Genomic DNA, 18440 nt, shown 5'->3' with positions numbered 1-18440 from the left:
AATACAATAAAATAAAAGTTCCTGATTTTATTTGAAGGTTCAGTCGGCGCAGCGCTCTGTCATGCACATTCAGTGAAAATGGAATTGCAAAGTAAATGATTTAGGATGTGTTTTCAATGACCTTATCCAATCTTGGAAAGCACCACCATACAAAGTTTAAGTCTTGTATTTTGGAAACTCTTTAGATCAGTTCAAAATAAAAGAAAGGTGCAGCAACTTAATATTAAGTATGTCAAACTCTGAAGATAATTTAATGACTGTCACTTTTCTTTTGACTACTTCTTAATGAACATTATAATCATCTGTCAGAGTTTTCTTACTAAATGAGATATGCACTTGTTCCTTTTACTGAAATACAGTTGTATCTTCAACCATGGTGGAAATGTGGTAATTGGCATACATTTTCTGGACCAGATAGCTCTAGTGTAAAGGTCACTTGAAACAGCAGAACTCTGCATGAGGCCACAAAGTTGTCAGCTCCAGGCTGCACACTAGTTTGACAATGCAGATTAGCTCTGTGGGAAACTCCACTGATCAGGTTGTGATTCTTACAATAAAATGAAACAGCACCTCAAACATGTTAAAACTTATCAAAGTAGCAAAACAAATGTTTCATCCTCTTGCTCTTCAAGATCACATTCAACATTAAATTAAGACTTTGTTGCATTTAACTCTGATGTCTTCTATTGCCTCTCACAGTCCTGCATTCGTTTGAACACTCAGAGTAACCATAACCGTAAAATGGAGTCCAAATGACCAAAATCCTTCCGACCTCAGAAGACACTTTCTGGCATCCAGTGGATGGAAAGGCCTTCAAAAAGTAGCCCATCAGAGAGGGGTGGTTGTGGATAGAACCTGTGGTTTTCTCTTGCAGGCTTTAGAGTATGAAGGGGAGTATGGAGGAGCGCAGGGTGGGATAATCTCTGTACTCCTTTAGGTAGCCGTAATGTTTGCCTTTGGCCCACACTGTCATCTGGATGAAGCCCACAATGGTGAAGAAAGCCACAGGCACACACTGGGTCATCAACGTGAAGCCGATCCAGGTGCCCAGCTGTGACACACACACACACGCGCACACACACACACACACACACACACACACACACACACACACACACACACATTGAGATTTCTAAAACAAGTGACAGGCATAACCAGTAGATGGCAGCAACAGTTCATTTTATAGGGCAGGATTTAGCTAGTTGTTGAACAGACAGGCAGACAACAGTTGCCATTAGTATTTCAGGGTTTGAATGTGCAATGCTACTCGCTGCAAAATACAAGAAATAACCTAACTGAGAGAGAGCGGGGAAAAAAAACTGTGGTAAAGAAGTTATTACAAACAGATTCCTTGTTTTAAGATGTTCAGAAGATAATTCATTTTTAAAGCCATCATTTAGTATGGCAACAGGTCACCTCGTAGTTTTACTGCCTGAATGTTTTTGTTTGTGTATGTTGAGGTGGCTGTTGGTGTGCTTATAGATTTGTTTTTTCGTTAGTGTTATAAAGACATAAATTAATGTTTGTCCTGATGGTTGTTCTGCGTGGTCCTTGTTTAATAAAGCCAAACAAATTCTAATTACTCACAACAAACGTACAATTAGTCTATTCTATCTTAAGACGGACATATTCTTTTCATTTTTCCAGTCAGAGTGTAGGCCTACTTTGCTTTACCTCATATGTGTAGTTTGGACAAGAGACCAGCCAAAACATCCAAGTGAAGGGATTTTTCGTCGGGTAAGGAATCTTCTTTACTTTTGAACCTGAGATGAAGCGTAAACACACAAAAAAATATTGAAGTGTTCTGTAAAATCTGATGTTTTTTTTAATTAGAAAAATTAGGTTTATGGCTAACCCCTATGTGCCTTATCAGAAAAGACTTACCTGGTTGTTTGAGGTTACGAAGAGCCACATGGATGGAAAAGTTTCCTACTTGACAGAACTGTGGGAGTAAAGACATCCAAAGATGATCAGTTTAATGTTAGGAATATTATTAGAGACATAAATATATCAGATCTAAAACTTACCAAGAAAATATAAAGTCCTGTATTCACCTGCTGCTGCCCATAATCTGTGGATGTATAGCAGAACCATTGATGAACCCACCCATGGGCACCTGGGACTACTGTATTCTATACATATTTCATTGTGTTTCAGAAAAAATAAGTAGTGTAATGGGTCCAAAGACTAAATATAACATGATAACAGATGGCTGTATCTCAAAAACTTCAGAAACACAAGGATCCAATTTGGTATCTATGCACTCATAACAAGATGAATATCTAAGACTTGCTGATGTCCGTTATAGAGATTAATCTGGGCAATGTTTAATAACTAAATTTTAGCATTTTCATTCATTTTTTTAAATTCTGATGTATTGACAAAAGTGGGATCTTTCGTGTAATCTAAAATTCCATTGTGAACCGTTAGATACTTGCCCAAAGTATGGCTGTACCAGATTAAAGGACTGAAGGCCAATCAGAACACATGTTGGGGTATTTTCTTCTTATCATATCTGCACTTACAGGGAGTGGTGTAGAGAGGGTGGTTAATGTAGTACGCCATCCAAGCTGCGGTGCACCAGTAATAGCCACAGTTCTAAAATAGAGGGACAGACACTATTATAAGTCATACTGTTCCGCATATGGTCAGATTTCTGCGAATAAGAACAAAGCAACACATTTTAACACACCGCTAATCAGACATTCAGAGATCAACATAAAACTATTGAGCTCGCTCACCTTGAATATGTTTCTGAGGGGCATGGTCCCATGGGAGATACGATGGACAAACATGGTCTCCAGGATCCTCTTGATGTAGTGGAAGGAGTGACACATGCAGGCCAAGCTGCAACAGGACACACATACATGATGAGCTGTGATTAATACATCGCCAAGCTGTACTCCATTACCCTGACTCAGCAATAACCTTTATAAGTGTTTGTCTTCTGTGATACACTGCAGCAACATCGAAACAAATCCCCAAAAGAAGCTGACACTCACTGTACGACCCAGTGCTTGCTGCTGGTGAAGTCATATTTGGGGGAGTAGATGAAGGGAAGGTGGAAGTAGAACATTAAGTAGATGATAAGTGGGCCAACACACTCTGTCAGGAACACCTGAAGTGAGCAAGAAAATACAGAAAGGCTTTGAATAATCTAGCAACCAGTCGCCTAAGAAGAAATACAAAAAAATGCAGAACTCATGAAAACCGTTACAATAAACGGCTGTAATGATTAAAAGCTCTTAAAAATACAGCTACCAGTGGAATTAAGTATATTTTCCTTGTTAGATCAACACTCTTAACTCTCTGTCAAAGGGAAGAATGTGCACCTGACACCAGTATGGCTCAAGCTTCTCTAGTAACCCGCGTCATGACCAATGTCAAATCGGTCTTAAAACAAAAACAGTCTGTGTAGTTGTACGACCATTTAGTGCCATAATGCCCATGGAAAAAACAAGACACTAAGGCAGCTTGTAATACCAGCTTTCCACAAATGATATTATCAAGCGCAGCAGCACAGCTGACAGTGAAATCGATCCCTGAATCAGCACCTCCAGCAGAGCCTTGGCTCAGCGTGGCGCGGCCAATCGCTACTGGTTATCTCTGTGGGGGCACAGCAGGCTCCTCCACCCACAGTGGCACAAGTCGGCAGCCTGGCAGGGTGTAGGGTGCAGGGTGCAGGGTGCAGGGGGTTGTATCAGTGTTGCTAAGCACAGGGAATGGATAGACTGGGTGGGCAAGAGTGTAAAGAGGCACAGTGAAACCCAAGTGAGAGGTCAGGGGGATAAACACCTTAGGGAGAAATAGAGCTGTGAGATTATATGTCCTGGGACAGAGGACAGGCACTGCGGCAGGAGGTGAGAGAAAAATGAACCACGGCAAATCACCTCTATCTGTCACTGTCTGTTGGTATTCAAGAGTTATTGAGTGGGTGAGAAAGTTTCTGTATATATTTAAAGTACAAGAATCTTAAAAGGCCATACCGGTGATTTTGCATGTTTGAGCATGTTAAGTACAAATAGTGTACACTTTGCAGGCCATTACAAGCAAGCCTCTTCTGTGATACACTGAAAAAACTGAAACGTTGACTTTAATTAAGTGAATTATGTCAACAAATTTCACTTAACTGTATTTGGTTAGCTGAAAGCAATAATAGTAAGTTGAACTTAATATTTTGTATTTAAACTTCAAGCATTCTAATTCAGTGATAAAAATAAAATGTTCATTTCATTTATTCACATTGCTGTTCAGAGCATCAGATCATGAACATATTCAAGAGTAATTTCCTCACTATCTTGAAATATGTTTTTACAGAATCAAAAAGGAAGGTTGAAGGTGGGAAATCGATTTTAAAACACAATTGAAAACAGCTGTTTTTACTGAAACAGCTTACAGTAATGTAAGGCATTCATTAACTTAAACACGCAACACATTTGTATGTTCACAAATATTGTGTGTCAGTGTGTACTCACAGTTCCCCATGTGAGCTGGGGTCCGAGGTCACTGAAGTAAAAGCTGGCTGTGGTTCCCACCGGAAGCGTCTGCAGAATTTCCTCATCCCTGAGACACTTGCCCTCTGAAAACATGACAGTTGAGACAATGTCACAAAACGTCCCCACAACACTTTACAATCAATGTGGATTAATGAGGTAGTTATTGTGAAAAAAGCAGACGCACTTGCATCCAAACGCAGGGATTGTCTGGCTGGATACCAATTTGGATCTGTTCAAATGGAGAGGAACTTAACTCTTGGCGTGTTTAAGGGATTCAATAAAAAATACAAATTGGTAAAAATATTACTTTTTTTTTTCTTAAACTTACTCACATGATTTGTGAAACAAAGCTTTTATATCCAAAACAGTGGCAGTTGGCTCCACCTGCAATGTAGAAAAACATACTTAAATAGTGTGACATTAGTAGACTACCATGTTGACATTTACATCTCAATTCACAAGACATGGAGTTCTACACATACAAAAGTATCTGTATCTTTACTGCAAACATTTGTATTCCCTTTAAAAATGTTCATACATGCATTTAGCCATTTACATCTGCAATGAGATCCCTCACATTTTTTGACAAGACTGTGCACATTTATACAAGGTTGCTAATCGTGTGCGCCTGCCTACTTTTGGCCCAGTGCAGGCAGCACAGGCACGCACTGTAGCAAGAACAGAAAATTCCTGTCAGTCGAAGAGGGAATTCTCACCTCCTAACTACAACCCTTGCTCAATAGTAACGTAACTGATAATGGCTGCACTTGACCGAGCCGTCTGTGAAGTACATGAATATCTGTACAATTACCCGTCAGCTCACAGTGTCAACCGAGTAGTTATTGAGCTACAACAAACATGTTTCCTCTGACGTCCCTGCAAAGTGATCACAGTCTCTGCTTGAGCTACTTTTAGAACAGACATAAGATGTAACTTTAAAAGGAATGTACCAGGAGGTGATAAACCGTAGTAATTGATTATAAAATCTATGGCATGCACGTTTTTTAGAACTCATTGTGCCTTTGTAAAGCACTTCTGTGATGATCATGCACTAGTTGTAGTAAGTATTATCAGTCGTCGAAAATCATTACGCTCAATATAAAAAGGCAAATGTAATCAGAAACCATTTTTAATCATCCTGACACTGACCTTATCGAGCAGCAGCAGTTTCTCTTTAGTCTTTAGGTCCACAATCTCCACCTCAAAATAAACAATCCTTTTGGCCTTTTTTGGAGGTTTTGGTTTTGGCCTCGAGGAAGACTTCTTATCAGAATCTCCTGCATTTCCAGTCTTTGCCTCTAAGGCGAGTACATCCATGTTACTGTTAAATCCCAAATGTCAGTAGGCTTGTGAAATATTCTCTGTTATGTCCAAGCACGCTGGCTGTCCTCTGGTATGAGAAGCAACTCCCTGCTCCCCCTCAGTGCAACTGTCAGCCCAACTCAAGCTTGTCTTCTGTGGTGCCTTTCGGACTCTCTGAATAGCTCTCCACCTCCAGAAGAAGTATGTGAGACCATAAAAACGTTTGCCCCCTAGAATGAGAGTATGTATTCAACAGAGGAGGCAAACGAGCAGGGGGGGGGAATTAGAAAAAGTGGAAGGAGAGCTGGTCTCAGAACATGAAGTGAACCTGCTCCTCACCTGAGTAGCAGCCTCTTCATGATCCACAGCCCCCCTTCACGCTGCAAAACGCACTGAAGACGAAACCGGATAGCACCAAGACATAATCCACAGAGCGCTATTTGCAAGGCTAAATATAAGTTGCCTGATTTGCTCTACGCCGACTTGGTAACCTTGGACAGACACATACTAGCCTACCCAGTGACAGATGCCAATGTGCTCTCATTAGACCTATAAGACACATCTCCTCTCTGCCCTGCTCCTCGCTTGGTTACAGTGACGGCCCCCTTTAAAAGCCTGATCCATGGGATGAAAGACCTCCACATGCCAACGCTTCCCCCCCTTCCCCCGGACCACCTGTGTTGGTGGTATTCTTTTCTCTTTCTGACCTCTCCCTGACAAAAGCAGACAGGTTTATTTCAGGGCCTGCGTGGTTCAAGGTTTGTGGGCTAAATGAACAACATCGCTTCTAAAATACTTCAAGGAGGTTTGTGGTAGGAGGAGGGCGAAGAAAATGCTGATTGTGAGAAGATCAAAGATGCCTTTAGTAGAACAGGGTCAACTGATCATCGCACATAGTCAACTGCATAATTCTGTGGTCTATGTATAGCTGGCAGGAGCTGTCAAAGCCAGCAGCAAGCAGAGGTATCACTGTTTGGATTCCAAGATAGTTTTTGAGTTTTGTATCAGAAATATCCCTGTGCTAAACCTAATACGTATTTCACTGATGATCAGAAACATCAATGTATGGAAAAAAAACCTCAAATGTTGAATCCTGACGTAAAGGTGGTATCACTAACATCTGATGTCAGAGGAATGCTGTGACATAAGGCGGCTCCATGGGATCACTTATCCTGAGACTGTCAGTCATTTTAATTCTCTTGCAGATACATTCACATTCTGCAAAATAGCCTCTTATTCTCTTACTAAAACATTTGATGTGATCCAAGATTTGTTAAGAATGTTTGTAAATGGTTTATCCTCAGAGTGTAATCTCTCAATTTTCTTTAAGATTTTGTAAATTGTATTCTGTAACTTCATTAAACCAACCCATTTGCTGGTAGACTCAGTAACAGCAACAAGTGTAGAAAATAAAAAGCCACAGAAAAGATACTACTTTGTTGAGGTTTATATTTGTTTGAATTGTGTCAGAAAGCTTCAGATTGTACAAATGATGCACATTTAGGATATCTGTAGTTGTGAATACAGAGAAGACAAATGATGCAAACCTGCCCTCCCCTTCCAGCCTGTGTACATTTCCTGAGTCAGGAAACAGGCTGTGAAAATCATTTCACGCCCTTGACACTCTGGAAGTGACTTGTTTTAACTGGCCCCCTCTGGTGGGTGCTACAAAGCATTTTACAACAAGTGCATCCAGTGGACAACCATGGGCAGTTACTTTCCACAAACAAAGTTAATTTAGCCACGCCGGTCTCAGAAAGATCACTGTGCAATAACCCTGCAACACTAAACCGCCTCACTGAAGTAACACATTATTTATACACACTGACAGTGCAATCCCTTTAGTAAGCAGATTGCATGATCTGTATTCCCATCAACAGAGTTTACTCATGAACGACCTATAACTATTAATTAAAACATTAGCCCAACAATATTTATTTCAACATAATTTGAACAGCCATCCACTTCTTGAACAAAACCAAACATACAACTATCCTGTGTGTGCAATTCACAATATATGACAGTACACACTGTTTGTTGTATGTATGTTCATCATGCTGTATGTTTGTTTATTTGTGTTAAGCTTTGTTGATGTCTATGTTTAGCTTTGTTGACATCTATATTTGTTCAGGTGTATTTGTGCTACTTGTGTACCAAGAGCCACTGGAAAAAGTGTCAAATTACTTGTTTGAGTTATTAACATACTTGCAAGAGTTGTTTGTGATATAGGACTTATAAGGATTTGTCAGAGGGAATATAAATAACATATACTATTGTAGAGCTGTTGTAATTCAATAATTTTGCCCCATGTGTGCCCAACAAACTGAATATAGGTTGGGTAAATTCAATCCCATTATTTCTGACTGTAGGCTACTTACCTTATCTTTTTGTCATAAATGTAAGGTTTATAAATAACCCAGGTGGTGGGAAAAGTACTCAGTTACTTTACTTAAGCTACAGAATTGTAATCGTTAAACTTAAGTTACTTTATCCTTCTTTAAACCCTTTTCCCTATGGATCAAAAAAGCAGCTCGACGTTATAACCTGCGCATGCGTACACAATCAATATATTACTAAAAGGGCCGATGCCAGATTCAGAAAGTAATGGATATATTCTAGACCCCCAAACAATGCCAGTATTAATCTGAAGAGTTGCTAGAGAGTTTTTTCGTGTCATTAACTTAAATGCAAAGACCAAACCTGAAACTTCTTGATCTCTGTTGTGGTTCAAGCGAAACCGGAAGTTGCTGGCAGTGAACCCTCTCGACTCGGTAGTGATGATGACACACATCATCATCAGCAGCAGCACCAGCCTCTTCCAGAAGTTTCCTCGCACGGTTTCCACATCGGCGGGAACACATGGGTGCTGCTGTTTTGAAGGGGTGTTTTATTTAATGTTACATTTGTGTAGTATAAGTTGAGTGACATCGTCTCGGTGAAGAGTAGGACGCTTTCTACGAACAGTGACTAGGGAAGCTAACCTTGACAGTTAGCTAGCAGCTAGTGTCCGCAGCAGGGACAGCTGTAACCTGGCCCTCAGTCGGGACCACTGGGTGTGATGTTAGCACTGGAGAGAAACTCAAGCGTCATGATGTTTTTTTTTAAGTGAAAGAAGAAGTGACCGGTTGTTGACATGGGTAAAGACTACTATAAAGTGCTAGGAATAGCCAAAGGTGCCACCGAAGATGAGGTAAAAAAGGCATACAGAAAACAGGCCTTACGCTTTCATCCCGATAAAAACAAGTCTCCTGGAGCAGAAGACAAATTCAAGGAGATAGCTGAAGCCTATGATGTCCTCAGTGATGCCAAGAAAAAGGACGTTTATGATCGCTTTGGAGAAGAAGGTAACTGAACTCACCACACAGCTTGCAAGTGATGCTGCAGTTTATTTCATACAACTTGTGATTTTAAAACCCACATAAAAGCATGCATTTGCTCTTGATCAATGTGTTATGTGTATGTGATGTCATAATGTGTCCTGATAACTGGTCATTGTTGCTTCTGGCATCTTGCTTCAGTCACCAGACTGTGCGTGTGTTTGTTTGTTTGTAGGCCTACAATAAGTTTGGCTGGAGAACATGCTGGAAACAACGAGTTCTTGCCTGCCAGTATGCCACTGTAATGATAATACTGTTTTAACTGGCTCAAATACATGGGTTTTTATTTCAAGCAGCGAACAGTAGCTCTACTACTATTACTTCCTTGCAACTGTTTTCCCAACTGTCCAATCATTATTTTAACGTTTGTTTTTTAATTTAATACAATTTCGTTGGTTAAAGGTAGGGTATGTAAGTTTGAGAAACCGGCTCGAGATCGCTAGAATTTGAAAATACACGACCGGAGAAAATCTGCCACTTCCTTACAGAGCCCCTCCTCCAACACACACGAACGCGCACATCAGGGCACGAGATAAGTTTGTGCACAGATGGAGGGCTGACAGGCAGGTAGGCCATCCAGTTATTTTAGCCGGGCTGGCTAAAATGATTGGTCGTGCTTTTTACAGTACTACGGCTTCCACAGATGACATTTTTGTCAAAGCACTTAAGATATTCATTGCTATCGGGATGTTAAGAGCATTCCATGGAATATAACAAAAAGTGTATCTCGAGCCGGTTTCTCAAACTTACATACCCTACCTTTTTAAGTTGAAAAAAGTTACTTACTAATAACTTTTCTACTAGAACCTGGCTGGTGCTGGATTCATTTAAGCAGATTCGTATTTTTAAATATAGTTTAAAAAGTCCTATGACATATTCCTATCCAATCTTCGATTTCAAACATAGACAAATTTGTTGTGGTTCATGTGGTTATAAGAGAATCGTGGTAACGGTGACACCGCCTCTAAATGACCTCAAACACATTCAGAAAAAATATAATGGCCAATATTTCTAACATAACCTCTATTTCCTCTGATGTTTTGTTCAGGATTAAAGGGTACACCTGCTAGTGGAGGACACACTGGTCAAAGCTACAACTACACCTTCCATGGAGACCCTCACGCAATGTTCGCTGAGTTCTTCGGTGGCCGCAGCCCTTTCGATCATTTTTTCCCACAAAATGGGCACGATAACATGGACATCGACGACCCTTTTGGGCAGTTTGGCATGGGAAGAATGGGAGGCATGGGTGGCATGGGTGGCTTCCAAAGGTCCTTTAAATCCCAACAAGGTGGCCCCCGCAGAGCGCATGAGAAGAAGAAGGACCCGCCCGTCATGCACGAGTTGAAGGTGAGCCTGGAGGAGGTCTTCTCGGGCTGCACCAAAAAGATGAAGATTTCCCGCAAGAGACTGAATCCGGACGGCTGCACCATGCGCAACGAAGACAAGATTTTAACAGTCGACATCAAGCGCGGCTGGAAGGAGGGGACGAAGATCACCTTTCCCAAAGAGGGAGACGAAACTCCCAGCAACATTCCTGCAGATGTGGTGTTTGTAGTAAAAGATAAACCCCACCCGGTGTTCAGAAGAGAAGGCTCAGATATTATCTATCCTGCAAAGATATCCCTCAGAGAAGTAAGTGAACATTGATCATATTAAATATCAAAGGCTCAGAGATACGCACAAACATTGCTTGCTAATTAAGATGTTGATTATGATACATTGTTTTTCTCCAGGCGCTGTGTGGATGCACAGTCAACGCCCCTACACTCGATGGAAGGACCATCACTGTGTCCTCCAGAGACGTTGTCAAACCTGGGATGAAAAAGCGAATTGCTGGAGAGGGGCTCCCTCTCTCCAAGTGCCCCGAGAAGAGGGGCGACATGGTCCTGGACTTTACGGTGAAATTTCCTGAAAAACTGGGCCAAAGCACACGAGATGCACTCAAGCAGATCCTTCCACCGTAACCAGTGAACAATTCCAGCAACACACTCCTCTGCTTTTTAGACCGGACAACTGAGGCTCAGGGCAGATTTGGTTTGCTCTAATGAGCGTCTAAAGACTTGGAAACTGACAGAGCAGCTTACATAAGGGTTTGTGTGTGCGTTCAGTGGAGGCTGATTAACAGGTTTACATCAAAATATATCACATATTTCAAACAAATTTGCAAAATGAAACGTGAATGAAAACAAGTTCCATCCACACCCGTTATGCAATAATGAGAAAATGGTATAATAGAGATAAGTAGCGGAGCAGTCCGGAAACCATTTGACCTTTTCAGAAAAGGGTGCAACAGTGGGTCATATAGAGCAGTGGTTCCCAACCTGGGGGGAGCCAAAGATCGCAGGGGGGGCGCCAGGCCTCAGATGATTTGAGGCCAAATATCATCTCTTGACTTGTTAAAAAAAATGTTTTACATATAATTGTAAGGCAATACATGATGGTCACTAAAAGCCTTGTCCCTACATCACAATAACATATACAAAATAATTGATTAATTAATTTGAATAAAAATTCAAGTTAGTAGCTATTAAAGGCATAAAAAGACAGAAATGTATAATTCTTTCTATAGAAATGTTTCTTCTGCCTGTAAAGTTTCCAAACCGGGCTTGTCTGGATAAGCGCATTTGTAAAACATAGTCATTGTCCATGCCGGTTTCAGTTGGATTATTTGTCCCAGTTGCTCCGATCAGATCGGTCTCCTCCATTTTTTTAGATATTTACGACTTTTGAATCCACATAAAGACATCGGCAAAATCCGGCTTACTTTGAGCATGTGTTTTAAACAGTTCAATCCCTTTGTGAATTGTTTCCACTTGCGCCGTGCTTTAATTTCTTCATACAGCGGGAACCCAAATGAATGAATCCTGAGTCCAATAACCATCAAAGTCACTCCAATAGTGCTCCTTAATTATGCTTTCATCCTCTTTTAACAAAATACTTCACATTCATCCAGTTTGTGACAGCAGTTGTAGCATTTTTGAGACTTTAATTACCGCTGTTGGGAAGGTTGGGAACCCCTGATTTAGAGCACCAGTCAAAGCTGAAAAACAGTGTAGAAACTGGATGGAAATAACCCATTTCTGTTTGCCCTGTATTAACGTGAGGAGGTATTACATCTGGGCTGCGTGGAGCCATTACATTTAATCTGCCGCTCATTCTCAGCCCCTTTAGTGGATGTTGAACTTGCATGATTCATGTACGTCATCATTTATTTGCTAAATCTGTTTCCATTGCACTTTGTCAAATGTAGTTTTTATCTTCACACCATCTCTTTCAGCTGAGCCTAGCATTAAAATATTTTTTGCGGTAAATAGAGGAAGGTATATAGGATAAGTCTGTATAAAGATACTTAAAAAGTTGTCATGTCAGGTATGGTTGCAAGAAGGACACTCAGTGTTTTTAAAGTAACAGTAGCAGTTTTTTGGAGTGTTTTTAAAGGAGCACGGAGCCCGCTGATTAACAATACCTCAGGTGCAGTGACGCATGCTTTTATGTGATTTGAACTACATTACCCAACAGGACATGAGTTCTGGTTGCCTTAAGATCGAGTAAAGGCTAAAATACATCCTGACAGGTGAAATCATTGGATCTGAGTGACCCTCGGTATTGGCACCAAAAAGTACTTTTTGAAGGAGATCAGTGTTAGCCAGATGTAACTGATTAACGTTAAATAATATACATTCTTTGTCAATTTAGTGTTTTAGTTATCTACACTCTTTGTCACAGCAAACGGCAGTTTTTAGGGCCCGATCTCAAACTGACTTTAAAAACCCATACATTTTCAACCGCCTATCACGAGTTGGGTTGCGTGGGTTTAAATTCCAGTAAAAGGCCCCAAGCTTCCCTTTCTAGAAACATATAATAAAAAAATATGCACAACCTAAAAATGTGTTTAACATTATAAATGTTCATTTAAGATAAAAAGAACTGATAGGCTCTTTGTGTTTGAGTTAAGGTATCAAACGGCTATTATGAAGGAAAAAATGGATCCCTAATGTTTACTTTAACAATACCTTGTTTACCCAGCTAATTACTTATATAAAACATTTGTGGGAAGACTTTTTGTGCCAAATAAATGTCCATATGTAGTTAAAATATGTCTGTCTAAAGTATGTTGAGAGCATGTGTATATCCTGTAACAGTATGTGTGACTGACAAAGCTTTACTGCACTCGTTCCCTTTGAGGATGCTTAATTTACAGTATTATATTTTAGTTCCCTATGCTATGTTTGACTCCTACGGCCAGTGAACACATTAGTCGTGTCCCGGCTAAATATTGAAGAGAACAAGATGTGAAAACAAACCCTCAAGGTTAAAAGGCCTGCATTAAATATTTGTGTTTGATTATTTTATCCCGTATCTTCTAATGATCCAGGATGTTTAGCTTCTGGAAATATGTAGTGAAATTCCCTAAACTCTGCATTATTCAGCCCTGTTCACCTGGACTGTCTGATGGTGGAAGTTAGTCAATCAGTGTTGTCTATTTTCCACTTTCAGTATTTCGGTGTTGCCTGCTCCTGTGGGAGTTGTACGTTTCTTACATGTGGTTTAACATGAATGTAGAGATGTGTAATCTCTGTTTGTTTTTTCTTTCCACACTTTTTTCTTTTTAGAGGCAAACAAAATGTGTAAGCATCATCTTGTTTTACCTCCTGTTTATGTTGTTTTTAAAATGCCTCAGGTTGGAATTCAAGATATTTTTATTTTTAATGACAAAGCTTTTATGAATTGACACTGAGATAGACATTTTCGATAGATCCTTCCTATGCTGTGATGATTTGCATTTCCACATTAAAAAGACTGGCAAATATCTAATCAATTATGGCCTACGTGTTGTAGTTATTGGGAATGTTTTTCATCTTTTAGCTGAAAGGTGAGATTTGAAGTTATTAAGCTCCAAATGTGTTTTAGTCAATATTGTCTTGTGGAAAACTCGGATTCCATAAAAAAAAAACAGACTCCTCTTGCACCATTTTTCAGCCATTTACTGTAGAGTAAACTCAACATCTTCTATTGTTTCATATTTTCATAAAAACCCATCTGATAACATTATTCCTGTGTTTCACAAAGATAACTCGCAGCAAAACCCACATTAAAATGTGAGCTTCATAAGCTACATTGGAGTTTATGACTAAAGCAGTCATGCACCACTGCCCTCTGGTGTTCAAGATGTAAAACTACACTGACTCTTTTTACATGTATATAACCACATAATATGGCAAGTTGTGCATCATGAGGAGAATGGCCTTAACAAAAAATGGAGCTCGCATAATTGAATTTTAACCCAAAAAAGACTGTTGTATTCCTAGTTCTCTAGTGGCAAAACACTTGGCTTGTAATCAACACTAACACGTGTGAGAAAATATTGCTCAAAAGGAAGAAAGAAATATGAGAAATCTGTTGTTTATATTTCTTTATTACAGAATACCATAAACACCTTTTGTGATACTGTGTCTTCAGAGGTGGGAAGTTACTAAGTACATTTACTCAAGTACACTTCTTAAGTACAATGTTGAGTATTTTCATTTTATGCTACTTTGTGCTTCTACTCCACTACAATTCAGAGGTAAATCGTGTACTTTTACTCCAGTACCTTTATTGTGTACATTTAGTTACTTTGGATTAATGATGTAAAATATAAACAAAAATTAAAAAGGACCTAAGTTACACCTGGAGCAACATTCACAAGCTACCCTGCAGTATACAAAGTCATTCAAACTAGCTGCACCTTTAACAGCTTTGATAACACATTAATGCATCAACAATAAGCAAAACATATGATATTGGGGAAATTGATCAATTTGCATAATGAATACTTTTGGTACTATAAGTATATTTTGAAGCTAATACTTTTGTACTTTTACTTGATTAACCTTTTGAGTGCAGGACTTCTACTTGTAACAAAGTATTCCTACACTCTAGTACTTTTACTTTGACTCAATTATAAGATCTGAGTACCCTTCCCACCTCTGTGTATCTTGCTTATTTCTTGATCTTGACAACTTGTATTCACGTTATAAGAACAATTCCTTTACTTGGAAACGGCGATTTACGAGTGAACCTGAATGCGGCATTGTTCCACCCCTGCTGGGCTGGCAGAAGCTACAATCCTCAGCAGCAGCATACCGACACTCAGACACCACACCGGGATACCTCCCTAAAACCTGCCCAGGCCGGGTCCACCTGTCAGCAGCGGAGCAGCAGAACACATTGGACTTCCTTTGCAAGAGGACATATTTTCTGACAACTCGCCCTAACCCCGTTAGCAGGCTAAGCTAGCAGGAAGAGCTAACGACAGTTGGCTAAAACTCCGGTAAGAACCACCATGTTTACTCCATTATGTTCACACTTAGCGACCACAGTGTAGCTAGCTAACAGTCCCCAGCTGTGCGAACAATTTAAGAAAATACCTCGCTTCTAAATTTGAAATGATCTGTCACTGATTTGATTAGCTTCCGTTTGTAGGAGCTACATGCTAAGTGGCTAGCTAATTCAGAGTTGTCAGTGTTTGTGTTGCTAGAAGATGAGTGGGAAATGTGCCTCACAGCTAACAGCTAAGAGGTCTGTGTGATGTTCTGACTGTCCAAGCTGAGGAAATGTTTTAATCTTTATAAAGAGCTAATGAGTGCTAATAAAAACCTACTTGATAAACTATGATAATGAGATGTAATGACACAGCGAGTTTGAATGAAATTGATGGGAAAACCCAGATGTAACTGATTTGGTAAATGTATGAAAGTGAAGGGTTGCTGTCCCTAATATTGCATATTGGTGCACTAAAATACCACTTCTAAAACATGCACAGCTCACACATATTGCAAGCACGTTTAAGGTATTCTGTATAGTATAGTATAGTATTCAAATGATTGTTCCTATATTCTAGTATTCTATGTGTCTTGGTTTTTGTGATGTTTTCTTTTTCTTTCTAGTTTCCCTTTCTGCAACCGTTTTTATATACATATGCACCAATAGTGAAACTTACTTATAATTCAACCTGATTCTGTATCTCTTTGCAGCTGAAGCCCCCCCACAGCAGGCCGTTGGACATGACAGGTCAGGCTATGTAAGCTGCTCTGATGTTTGGACTTGAACCTTCATTCAGAGCCTGGTTGAGACAGCTTTACAGCTTGTCTGGAGGACCACACTATAACTCTGACGTAAATCACCCTACGGACCTGCAGCTGGTTTGGCTGTTGGTCTGGATTGTAGCAGAACTCTCCAGAGCAGCGCCTCCCCTCTCCCCCACCTGCTCTCCCTGTATCACTACGATGCCTCTGGGTTTGGGAAGAAGGAAGAAGGCGTCCCCGTTAGTCGAGAACGAGGAAGGGGAGCCTATCCGCGCAGGTCTCCATGTGCCGGGCATGGAAGATGGAGGTGTGTTGGGGTTGGGAGAAGGGGCCACCTCTGAAGGTCTGCCCCCCCCACACAGCAGCATGCGACCTCGCCTCATCTTCCACACTCAGCTCGCTCATGGCAGCCCCACCGGCCGTATAGAGGGCTTCAGTAATGTGCGGGAGCTCTATGCCAAAATTGGTGAGGCCTTTGGGATACCGCCTGCTGAGGTGAGTCCTTCTGCTGATGTGATGGGAGTATGGATATACAGGTTTGCTTAATTTGACCAAAAAGACATAATCTAATCTGACTCGTCTGTTGTGTTCCTCCACAGGTTATGTTTTGCACACTGAACACTCACAAGGTGGACATGGATAAACTGTTGGGAGGGCAGATTGGGCTAGAGGACTTTATTTTTGCCCACATTAAAGGACAGCGAAAGGAAATCGAGGTGTACAAAGGAGAGGATGCACTGGGGTTGACGATCACCGATAATGGAGCTGGCTACGCTTTCATCAAGGTGAGAAAGGTTCAAATAGCAGAGAACATTGATTTTATTTCATTCAAGGATCCACAGGGGAAGGCATGAACCTGGACTATGTTAGGGAATGTTTTCTGCACAGAATATTGAATAGATTACACGAGACAGGGAGATAGTGCTGGACAGTGTATTGGATTTTTTTATTCAAACTTTTATATGTATCTTTTTTTTTAGAGAATCCGCGAGGGGAGCGTCATCCACCAGATACAGGTCATCAACGTGGGCGATATGATAGAGTCGATCAACGGCCATCGCCTGATTGGATGTCGACACTATGAGGTGGCCAAGATGCTGAAGGAGCTGCCCAAAGGGAAGGAGTTCACCATCAAGCTCACAGAGCCGCTCAAGGCCTTCGGTAGGTGGCTAACAAGCTAACAAGCTCAGCACAACATGGGCGTAGACTCTACGTAACAGAGGCCGCAAAAACTGTGATAAATACACTGATTGAGAAAACTCCAAATAATATTGGCATTACTCGCATGTTTTTATTGGAAAATGTGCATTTAAAATAAGGCCTAATTAATATTATCCAAATGGAATATCCTTTTATATGGACATTATGAGATTAAGAATATTCATATTATAAGAATTATATATTTAGTCACCATACAATATTTGATAATTGAAAAATTATTAAATGTATTAATTAAGTTATTGCATAGATTGCTTGACGTAGGAGCCCTTAATGCATATATAAAAAAAGTGATGCCACTTGGGTCCATTTGCAAAGAATCCTAAATGACTTGCGCTATATTTTTGGATTTACAGCTCCACTAACAATGTTCAGTGAGAGCAACATGAGATTAAGTTAAAAAAAAAAGTATTAATTAATGGGGTGAGTAATGCAACAAGGCATGATGTTAAGCTCTGTACAAAGTGTTTAAGGGTCTCTTATGAATCATTACTCATAGATATGATCGGGCAGCGGTCTGGAGGGTCCAGGTCGGGATCCGGGGTTCAGCTGGGGACCGGCAGAGGAACCTTGCGGCTGCGATCTAAAGGTCCTGCTACTGTTGAGGAGCTGGTGAGGGTTTTAACTATAACTAGCTATAGACTGACACCAGCTCTCTGTGATGGTCAGAAAACAGAATCCTGTTGCATTGCCTGAGTCTCTGCTGTGTTTGTTTTCACCCTCAGCCCAATGCATTCGAGGAAAAGGCCATTGAGAAGGTGGATGACCTGCTGGAGAGCTACATGGGCATCAGAGACAGCGAGCTGGGTGCGTGTGTGTTGTTGTCTCTATGTGTCAGTGTGAGAAAAAGTTTTTAGAGAGTACTTGTCCATGGACAAGTGAGTTTGGCAATTTACTTGTCCGAATACATTTTTCACTTGTCCAGAATGGACACAAATTGGGGCCACTGGAATCTTCTTCTTTGCCATCGTATTTTA

General features: G+C 40.5%; 3 protein-coding genes across 4 annotated transcripts in view; 2 read left to right on the top strand and 1 right to left on the bottom strand.

The window, feature by feature from the left end:
• Positions 1-2: 2 nt before the first annotated feature.
• LOC104960308 (very-long-chain enoyl-CoA reductase-like) lies at positions 3-6377 on the bottom strand. 2 transcript variants are annotated; one of them, XM_010788296.1, is made up of 12 exons: positions 6138-6377; positions 5646-6028; positions 4829-4880; positions 4681-4725; positions 4476-4579; positions 3003-3118; positions 2742-2847; positions 2526-2598; positions 2028-2071; positions 1885-1942; positions 1675-1763; positions 3-1051 (listed from the first exon to the last, which is right to left on the bottom strand). In XM_010788296.1, exons 2-12 carry the CDS (start codon positions 5811-5813, stop codon positions 878-880), a joined length of 1029 nt encoding a protein of 342 aa, XP_010786598.1. In that variant the 5' UTR covers positions 5814-6028; positions 6138-6377; the 3' UTR covers positions 3-877. The 2 variants fall into 2 exon arrangements, with proteins under 2 accessions (XP_010786598.1, XP_010786597.1); XM_010788295.1 differs by having other exon boundaries at positions 5646-6377.
• Positions 6378-8553: 2176 nt separating this feature from the next.
• Positions 8554-11555, top strand: dnajb1a (DnaJ heat shock protein family (Hsp40) member B1a). The gene is made up of 3 exons (XM_010788294.1): positions 8554-9142; positions 10224-10810; positions 10912-11555. The coding sequence occupies exons 1-3, from the start codon at positions 8932-8934 to the stop codon at positions 11140-11142; spliced, it is 1029 nt and encodes a 342-aa protein (XP_010786596.1). The 5' UTR covers positions 8554-8931; the 3' UTR covers positions 11143-11555.
• A 3691-nt stretch (positions 11556-15246) lies between these two features.
• The window catches only part of gipc1 (GIPC PDZ domain containing family, member 1), a 5173-nt gene continuing 1979 nt past the window's right edge, over positions 15247-18440 (top strand). Inside the window, exons 1-6 of the mRNA XM_010788293.1 lie at positions 15247-15491; positions 16195-16740; positions 16845-17030; positions 17226-17406; positions 17963-18075; positions 18189-18270. Coding sequence (XP_010786595.1) covers positions 16255-16740; positions 16845-17030; positions 17226-17406; positions 17963-18075; positions 18189-18270 — 1048 coding nt within the window. The 5' untranslated portion in view covers positions 15247-15491; positions 16195-16254. The remainder of the gene's footprint in view (positions 15492-16194; positions 16741-16844; positions 17031-17225; positions 17407-17962; positions 18076-18188; positions 18271-18440) is intronic.

This window comes from Notothenia coriiceps, unplaced genomic scaffold (genome assembly GCF_000735185.1).
Source record: "Notothenia coriiceps isolate Sejong01 unplaced genomic scaffold, NC01 NC01_scaffold00031847, whole genome shotgun sequence".
NCBI classification, from domain to species: Eukaryota; Metazoa; Chordata; class Actinopteri; order Perciformes; family Nototheniidae; genus Notothenia; species Notothenia coriiceps.
The sequence above is the reverse complement of the archived record's forward strand: the minus strand, read 5'-3'. Positions and strand labels throughout refer to the sequence as shown.